The sequence below is a fragment of the Myotis brandtii genome, unplaced genomic scaffold (assembly GCF_000412655.1).
Source record: "Myotis brandtii unplaced genomic scaffold, ASM41265v1 scaffold1089, whole genome shotgun sequence".
NCBI lineage: Eukaryota > Metazoa > Chordata > Mammalia > Chiroptera > Vespertilionidae > Myotis > Myotis brandtii.
The window spans coordinates 164559-174201 of record NW_005353704.1 but is presented as its reverse complement, the minus strand read 5'-3'; the positions used below and the strand labels follow the sequence as shown (position 1 = coordinate 174201).

General features: G+C 45.8%; 1 protein-coding gene across 1 annotated transcript in view; it reads left to right on the top strand.

Moving 5' to 3' along the window:
- CRTAM (cytotoxic and regulatory T cell molecule) overlaps positions 1-9643 on the top strand; it is a gene marked incomplete at its 5' end in the record, with an annotated part of 17893 nt that overhangs the window by 4295 nt on the left and 3955 nt on the right. The window contains 4 exons of the mRNA XM_014543237.1: positions 31-36; positions 3067-3147; positions 5846-5929; positions 8166-8312. Of these exons, the coding sequence (XP_014398723.1) occupies positions 31-36; positions 3067-3147; positions 5846-5929; positions 8166-8312 (318 nt within the window). The remainder of the gene's footprint in view (positions 1-30; positions 37-3066; positions 3148-5845; positions 5930-8165; positions 8313-9643) is intronic.

Genomic DNA, 9643 nt, shown 5'->3' with positions numbered 1-9643 from the left:
GGCGGCTGGTGGTCTCCTTCCGGTTTGAAGATTTGGGTAAGAACTGATGACGTCTGTCATCATTTTAACTTTCCTCAGTGTTACACTACCAAACCCAATGGAACGAAGCTCCCTTAGCAAGTTCTCTTAATGATGGAAGCTTCTCCAGCTGGGCAGCCCCTGGCAGCTTTTCCCATGCTTTCTGATCGTGACGTCACATGCTCACCGCGTCACGCCTGCTTTCTGATCGTGATGTCACAGGTGCACAGTGCCACGCTGGCTTCCTGATCCTGACGGCCAGGTCAGGGACGTGCCTCGTTGTAGCGCAGTCATGTTTCGGGAAGATCATATGAACCGCACCGCGCCTTTATATTTGACCCCAAAGGAGATCATACGAACTGAAATCCATCTAACGTGTCTGTATCATTTGATGTGAACATGAGGCACTCACTTGGGGACATTGTCATGATTATTCTTTAGATGTTAAAACTGTTTTGGAAGATTTTAGTTTAATCATGTTAATATTCTGAGCAAAACACAAGATAACAATAAAAATCAACAAAACATCAAGTATTCAAGGCGAAGAGGAGGTGCTTCCATTTTCAGAATCTCTAGTCTCCGACTCTTTGGCCGTAAGTGGAAGAAATACTTTTTACGCGAGAGAACCTTTTGAGCAAGAAGCACCCTCTGAGGAGGAGCCGAGTCCCGCGTGGTCCCAGCACGCACCGTGGGCCAGGCCTCTCTCCGGGGAAGCACCTGGGAACCGCTCCCTGCGCCAGCGAAGCAGGAGTGTCCTCTGTGGTCCCCAGAAGCAAGTGCCCTGAAAGGCCCCTGCTCCCGGACCTGGGAGCTGCCCCTGGCTCCCTGCAACCCTCGCCGCCACCGCGCCCACCGTCGCTTCCATCAAACCGCAAGCGCTCCTTGAGGGGCTGCCTTTGGGAGGCTCAGACCTACAGCCGGCGGCAGGGCTGTGACCTGACGCAAATATTAGGCCTCCGTGCCCATTGCCCATCGCCCATCGCCCATCGCCCATCGCCCATGGTGGAGGGAGCACAGGGCAGGCGGGGCCACGGGAGGTCACGAGGAGAAGCGAGACTGGATGTGGCTGATGCTCCTGAAAGGCGCGATTCTGAACCAGAGCATCCGCAGCCCGCAGCTCGCAGCTCAGCTGGGAGCCTCACCTGCGAGAAGGGACAGCAACAGCGGCGCTGACCCCCCAGGGACCGACTTCATCTCCGCAGCCTCCAAAGGCGGAGTCCTGATTTCCTACCGCTTATTTGACGATGGGATAAAAACAGAAAGTTGAGCAACTGTGGAACTAACTTTTTAATAGTATTTAATCTTTTTAAATTTGAATTTAAATAGTCGTGGCAGCTGGTGATGCTGCATGGACTAGCCGAGGGCTGTGGCATCTGATCAACCAGAACGACAAGTCTCCAGTCCCACCATCAGACCTCTAAAGCGGGTTGTCCAGCAGCTTGCCAACTGAGAGGATAAATCCAGTTTAATATCTATGGACTCCAGTTTATTTTATTATTTTTTTGGACTCCAGTTTATATATATTCATGCATAAAACAGGTTCTATAGATATAGATGCATGCAACATAGAAAATATAGAAATATTGCCTATGGATGTATATATGGTTTTTAATTTTTTAATTTATTTTTTAAGTATATTTTATTGATTTTTTACAGAGAGGAAGGGAGAGGATAGAGAGTTAGAAACATTGATGAGAGAGAAACATCGATCAGCTGCCTCCTGCACACCCCCTCCTGGGGATGTGCCCGAAACCAAGGCACATGCCCTTGACTGGAATCGAACCTGGGACCCTTCAGTCTGCAGGCCGACGCTTTATCCACTGAGCCAAACCAGTCAGGGCTGTATATATGGTTTTTATATATACATGCATTATTATATACCCAACAAGATATATAATGTGTATATATACATATACATACCCTGTTTTGTACATAAACATATAATTATCTAATTTTACATAGTATACATTATTCTAGAAGATCTTAATCATGGATACATTTTATTCTATATGTCCCCAATATTTCTCATATGTTGCTCTTCTTGTCATTTTCTTCTAGTACTTCTAGTTGCCTCACTTTCAAGCATTTTCCTCTTTTCCTTGCCAGCAACTCTCCTGTTTCTTCGATTTTCTCTGGTGTCTTTGTGGTCACCGAGTTCGTTTTACCTTCAGTCCATGTCACTATTTCTCTAGTGTTTCCCTAGTGGTTCTTCTTCCTTTTCTGGGTGCTCTTGTATGCAATTCAGGCTTTTTTTTTTAACAGCTTTCAAAAACTTTTAATGTTTGATTAAAACAAGAAGACACTAAAACCAGGGAACCCTTTGATTAAATGAAGTTCTCATAGATTTCATAGGGACATACCCCTTGTCACCTATCAGTATTTGCAAATTGACAGAAACCTTTTTATACGCTCCTTGGGTGCAGGCCTAGTCACAGACAGCTCAGAGCTATGCTAAGCGGGCCTCTAGAAACATTTCTAGATACTGTTTTATATTATACAATTACCATTTAGTAAGCACTGTGCTTAACAAATAGCCTGCATAGTGCTAAACATGTGGCATGAATTAATTCTCACAGAAAACGCCACGAGGTAAATGCACTTAGTATCTTCATATTGTAAGTATTAAGAAACTGAGCATTCAAAACATTAGGCATCTTATTCAGATTCACTCAGCAACAAGCAAGTAAAGCATTGGAACCCAACCCGTCTGAGCCTGATCCAAAGCCACCTAAGAGCGAGTGGCTAGGTGTGTGAGTGGGTAGATGATGACAGGCAGGGGGCGGCAGGGAGAGAGGCGGAGACCCTTTGCCGCGGGTGCCAGATGCTCCTCCCCAGAGGTCACAGGCTGCACCCCGAAGCCAGGGAGCTGGGCAGCCGGGGGCCACAGGGCCACACACCAGCTGCGAGCTACAGAGCAGCAGCTCTGAGGTGTCTGCAAAACCTCCGCGAGCAGGTAGCAGGCAAATACATCCTCCACCCTGTGCAGTGAGCACGCTGTGGGCAGGCTTGGTCTTCATCGTGGCAGAATTTTGTTTTTCTCTTTTCTAGTTACTGGTCAAGAGGCGGCCTCAGATGCCCCGGGGAAAAGCTCTCCGTCCTCACAAGACGCCCCGCAGGCCGCTAGCACTGGTGAGTGTCGAAATCATTCCAACTTTAAAAATCCTGCCTCTTTGGGAACTCGGCTTTCCAATAATAAGTTTTAAGAAAGTGGTGTTTTGTTTTGTAACAAGACCATTCAGGACTCCCTCCAGCTTTGTGGTGACTGGAGAAGTGCCATAGTTAACCATTGAGGGTTCAGAGTAGCTAACACCTTGTAAGCTTTCTCTTTCTCTCTCTCTCTCTCTCTCTCTCTCTCTCTCTCTCTCTCTCACACACACACACACACACACACACACACACACACTCTTGTGACATTTGCATGTCCACTGTGGAGACTCGTTTCTTTGCTTTTCCATCTAGAATAGACCAAAAACAAAGAGCAAAGGAGCAGGACCTGGAGATTTGATGTTTCTTATCATCAAGTAACAAAGTCACCTTTGAAAGTTCGTCACTTACTTGGTTGTCAAAAACTCAGATAGTTTTAATGGCAAAATTGAACTATAAATGCAGAAGAATGCAGAAAGCCTACATTATAATTTGTAGACAGTGAGCCCACTCGCTGGTGGACTCTGGACAATGATCACATATGTCAGTTATGTTTTCTCTCACTCAGCTTAGCATCTGGTAACAGCCAGTGCTGAGAAAGTGCAGTAGCAGCCACCGGGGGCAGGATGCAGGCGGCCGTGGTGCGGTGAGCGCCACCGTGAGCCTCGCCCAGACGGGCTGCAAGTCCGACTCTTGCTCTTCAGAGGCGTCTGTAACAGTGCGATTGGTGGGATAAGTGCTCTCATAGCATCATCACGTGCACACTTCTGAGTATCAGATCACACTTAAAAATTGCTCATCTTGAATCAATATTTAAAAATAAATGTTTGGGGGTTTTAAACTGATAAATACACTGTGTGCCATATAGTTTTTTGAAGGACAATGGAAATTGAAAATATGAAGTGGAATAGCCACATCATTTGCTTCATAAGCCAATCCTATCTAATAATAGACAAACATGGTAATTGACTGTACCTTCGCTATGCCTTCCATTGGCTAATCAGCAAGATATGCAAATTAACCACCAACAAAGATGGTGGTTAATTTGCATACGTAGGCACAAAGCGGCGGAGTGAAGACTGAAGGTGGCTCCGGCCAGAGCAGCGAAGGCTTGAAGGCAGCTCCAGCCAGAGCAAAGGCCTGGGTCTCAGGCGCCAGAGGAAAACCGGTGCCGGCAGCCAGGGGAAGGGAAGGACTATTGCACGAATCTTTTCGTGCAACAGGCCTCTAGTATTTTTATAAATGTTTAGAATCTAGTTGTCTTTAAATTGGCTGACACCACTACTTAACAACTCAATTTTCTGCTCTGCCTTTTCATATATAACATAAGAGTTTAAAAATGTGGTTTCTAAAACTCCTTTCAGTTTTCAATTTTTACAATTTTATTTACTGTTAACAATAGCCATTTTCAGTAGGAGAATAGGTGGTTTCATTCCCTTGTGTAATGGGCTAAAAAGCCAGAGACTACAACGGGAAAAACCTAGGGAGGAGAAACAACAAAATCAGGAAAAGGTTGTTGTGACTTTTAATTTACAAACTGTCTCCCCCAGCAAAGGCACCTGGTACATCCCTCTCCTGGGGGTGGGGCACACACAGGTTTGAATGACAGCTGAGCCCACTTCTAACATCAAGGCATTGCTTTGTGCATTTCAGGCTCAGGTTTCCCATCCATAGAGCTCGGATGCCTCCTTCACTGTCCAGGTGTCTCTGGAGGCATCCTACGGGCCTTCTCACCAATAGACCTGGTTCAGGAAGGAAGTGCACATAACGGCTTTATGTTGGGCTCTGTCTTTCAACGTTGACTCCGCCACTGCTTTGCTGCAGGACTTTAGACGATTTATTTACATTTTCTAAAACTCTGCTGCCCCAGAGCTGTGGTCAGAAGTAACATGCTCAGTCTAAGGAAGCGGTTCTCAACCTGTGGGCCGCTACCCCTTTGGGGGTTGAACAACCCTTTCACAGGGGTCGCCTAAGACCATCGGAAAACATATATAATTACATATTGTTTTTGTAATTAATCACTGTGCTTTAATTATGTTCAATTTGTAACAATGAAAATAGATCCTGCATATCAGATATTTACATTACGATTTATAACAGTAGCAACATTACAGTTATGAAGTAGCAACGAAAATAATTTTATGGTTGGGGGTCATCACAACATGAGGAACTGTATTAAAAGGTCGTGGCATTAGGAAGGTTAAGAACCACTTAGACTCTAAAGCAGTGGTTCTCAACCTTCTGGCTCTTTAAATACAGTTCCTCATGTTGTGACCCAACCATAAAATTATTTTTGTTGCTACTTCATAGCTGTAATGTTGCTACTGTTATAAATCGTAATGTAAATATCTGATATGCAGGATGGTCTTAGGCGACCCCTGTGAAAGGGTCGTTCGACCACCAAAGGGGTCGCCACCCACAGGTTGAGAACCGCTGCTCTAAGGTCTGGTACAAAGCAAATGTTCAATAAACATTAACCTTAAGAAAATAAGGCAAAGTAAGCCAGACCATTCACCTCTGTTTGGGGAAGACATCTGTCATTCAGAAGTGACCTCATTGTTCTTAGTGAGCATCACTAAACTTGGTCGCCAAAGCTGTTTGCTGCTTTTGGATGACCTTGTGTGGATATACACACTCTATATGCACAGTCAGAGGCATACGTCCTGTGTTGCTCTCACTTTAGTTGCAGCGATGGAAGGTTTTAGTACATCAGCGACGGACAAAGAAGAGGAAGAACAAACCACTCAAGACCCCGACTTGACCACTGGTAAGTGTCCCCCACCACCTTTAGAATAAACTCTTGACATTTTAACCTCTTAACCAGTAAGTCCAATGGTTTTTTCAGTTCTCATTCCTCTTGACTTTTCTGTTGCTCACATCACTGCTCCCTGACTCAGCTACCTCCTGCCTCCCTGGTCCGTGCGTTTGCTGCCACTCCGGTGCCCATTAGCTGACTTCCCTCCCTCCTGTCACTTCCTGTACGTAGACGTGTTTCTGATTTTACTTCCCCATCCTTGGTTCTTTCCTTAATACTTAAAGAGTTGACCCATTCCCAAGACTGTTCCTTATGCCACCAGGCAGATTTCGTACTTGTATTTCCAGAACATTCTCCTGAGCATCAGTCCCTGTTTCATCCCATTTCCTACATTTCTCAAGCTCAATTTCCTGCCAACTCCTCAAATTCAACATTGCCAACAACTGAGCAACCTTTGTTCCCACAAAATCAGCTCAGGCCCAAACTACGGTGTCCTCCTTCACCACTGTCTGTGCATGTGTATGTGTGTGTGCGTGTGTATGCATGTGTGTGTGTGTGTATGCATGTGTGTGTGTGTGTATGCATGTGTGTGTGTGTGTATGCATGTGTGTATATACACATACATATGAAACCAGGGACTTTTGAGTCCAAGGACTTTTGAGTCATTTCTTTCAGGTGTTTTGATCCTGACCCTCATCATCTCCTGCATGCAGTATTATCACTTCAGCTTTCCTTCTGTCATCCATTGTGGGCACCTTACCATCCAAACATCCCTTACCATCCAAACATACCTCCATGGCTCCTGAGCGTGAGCCTTAAACCTCCCCCTCCATGGAGTGCACTCTGCCTCTGCCCTCTGCAGTTCTGTCTCTGTAAAGTCCCGACAAGAATACGTTTTTCTGAAAACATCTCGCTTAGATTGCCCTGCCCTCGCTTATCCTAACTCGCCCCGCTGAAAGGAAAGACCTCTCCACTCCTCTCCTGACCCCTTTTCAATGTCAATTTCTTCATTGGCACTTTCCTGACTGAACCCCTGAACACAGTATAATAGTGACAAGTGTGGATCTACGTTTTGGCATAGATGGCTTACTTCTTTTTGTTTTTATTAATCTACTAGAGGCCTGGTGCACAAAATTCATGCACAGGTAGGGTTCCCAGGCCTGGCCAGCACTCATTTGCACCTGCCTTGGCTAGCCTGGTGCCACCTGCTTGTTGGCCCCGCCTCCCACCGCTGATTGGGGCGTACAGGCTGGGGGGAGCTCCTGTGTTGAACATCTGCCCTCTGGTGGTCAGTGCACATCATAGCGATCAGTCATTCCACCATTTGGTCAATTTGCATATTAGGGTTTTATAGATAGATTTGTTTACACACATGGAGAACTATCCCTGAATGATAGGGGTGTGCCTGCTGCAGCCCCAGGCATGGCATTCTGCACAGAGCCCACACTCCTTATTGCTTGTTGATTGGGCTGAGGGGGCCAGGACATTGAGCAAAGCTAGAGCCCATGGAATCAGAATTCTAGGTTTAGGAAAGACCATTATGGGCTCATCGAGTTTATTTCCAAATGTCTTCATGTAAGACCACATTCAACCTAGTCAAGATCAATAAATATTCATTTTATTTCCATAGTTTTTTAAAATTAACAATCTCTCTTGCCAAACCACATTTTGCTAAAAAAATTATTTCTTACAGCTAATTTGAATCCCGACTATCATTTAAGTCAATATTCTCACATGTTTTCCCTAGAAATGAAAAATAACTAGTTCAATATCTATATAACTTAAAAACCTTTTCCAAATTATCCCACAAAATTACTTTGTTTATATTCTTGCTTTCAGAGAGTAAATAGTATGAATCTTTTTACCTTCAGGGTAAAGCTCTTTGTCTTTTCATCTGAGCTGCCTATTAGCCTACCAGTGGTCGGCAAACCGCGGCTTGGCAAACCGTGGCTCACGAGCCACATGCGGCTCTTTGGCCCCCTCAGTGTGGCTCTTCCACAAAATACTAGCTCTTCCACAAAATACCAACTTCTGCGCACGGGCCACAAAGTTTCAATCGCACTGTACGTGCGCGCCCGCATGTGGTATTTTGTGGAAGAGCCACACTGAAGGGGCCAAAGAGCCGCATGTGGCTCACGAGCCACGGTTTGCCAACCACGGGCCTACACTATCTTTTGGAAGGGTTGTGTGTACTCCCCAGTGAACAAAACCCCTCAAACCATCTAAAATCCGTTTATTTTCCTTATAGGTGCACATCCTCAGTATGACGGGTTGGTGAGGAGGAAAAGCGGCATACTGCTGCTCACGCTCGTGTCCTTCCTCATTTTCATTCTCTTCATCATCGTCCAGCTTTTCCTAATGAAGCTTCGGAAAGCACATGTGATCTGGAAGAAAGGTGAGCGCCGAGAGCCAGGTGGAAGCACAAGATGCTGAAACAATTGGTTGCAAACAGGAGAATTCTGTCAATTAGAGCTTTTCTGTTATTTGATGTGTTGTCACTTAAATACTAGTAAGCAACTCTTTGCCTTAGAGCAGTGGTTCTCAAACTTGCTGCACATTAGAATCACCTGGGAATCTTTTTAAAATTCTGATTTCTGGGCCTCATCCTCTGGAAATTCTGTTTCTTTGTTATGGGGTGGGGCCACAACATTAGTAACAAAGAAACAGAATTTCCGCAGGATGATGCCCAGAAATCAGGATTTTAAAAAGATTCCCAGGTGATTCTAATGTGCAGCCAAGGTTGAGAACCACTGCCTTAGAGTAAGCAGAGAATTTGAATCTCCAGGAACTATAGTGAAAGAATGCAAAAACAAGAGAAACTAGAGCAGCTCCAGGAACTGGAATTATGCTATAAAAGTGTCTATTCACAAAAGGATACAAAAAAAGAGCTCATCCATCCATCCTTCCATCCATCCATCTATCTGTCAGTCCATCCATGCAATAAGCATTCACTGAGCAGCTACTGTGTGCCATGAAATGGGGATACATCTGTCAACAGGACAGACCAGGCCCTACTCTCACAGAGTTCTTCTTCCAGAAGTGGGCAATCAAAGCTTTAGTCCCATTTTGAAAGAATGCACTCAACTTCCCTCAATCATATGTTAGTAAGTTTTTTTTTTTCTAAGCATTCTGATTAAAAAGTTATTGGAAACAAAAAATATATTATACTAGTGACCCGGTGCACAGATTCCTGCATTTTGAAAGGAAATTAATTAGAAGGTGGCCAGCGGGGCAGGACTGGGCGAGATGGGCAGAACACGCCCTGGAGCCAACCTCCCGTGGTCCCTCCCCAGCTGGCCACACCTGGGGTGGCACCATGGCTCAAAGGGCATCTGCAGAGTGACTGGGGTCCTTTTGGCAGGTGGGGTCCCTCCGCCTGACCTGTGGGGATCGGGCCAAAACTGGCTTTCCAACATCCCCCGAGGGGTCCCGGAGTGCGAGAGGGCACTCTGCAAAGTTGCTGTTGTACAGGGTGTGGAACACAAAGGCAAGTGTGCAGTAAACCAGATTCAGGGTTGAGTGCCCCAGCAACAAAATAACCCATGGCTGAAGGTGGAATCGTGTGGCCCCACAAGGAATCGGGCTTCCTCCTCTCTGGTTTGAAGGTGTGTCACCCGAGAACAGAGAACCGCCGCTGCCAAGACACTGCAGCTCAGCAGCTCCTGTGATGAGCATCTGCCCCCGGGTGGTCAGTGTGCATCATAGCCACTGTTCGGATGGACACGT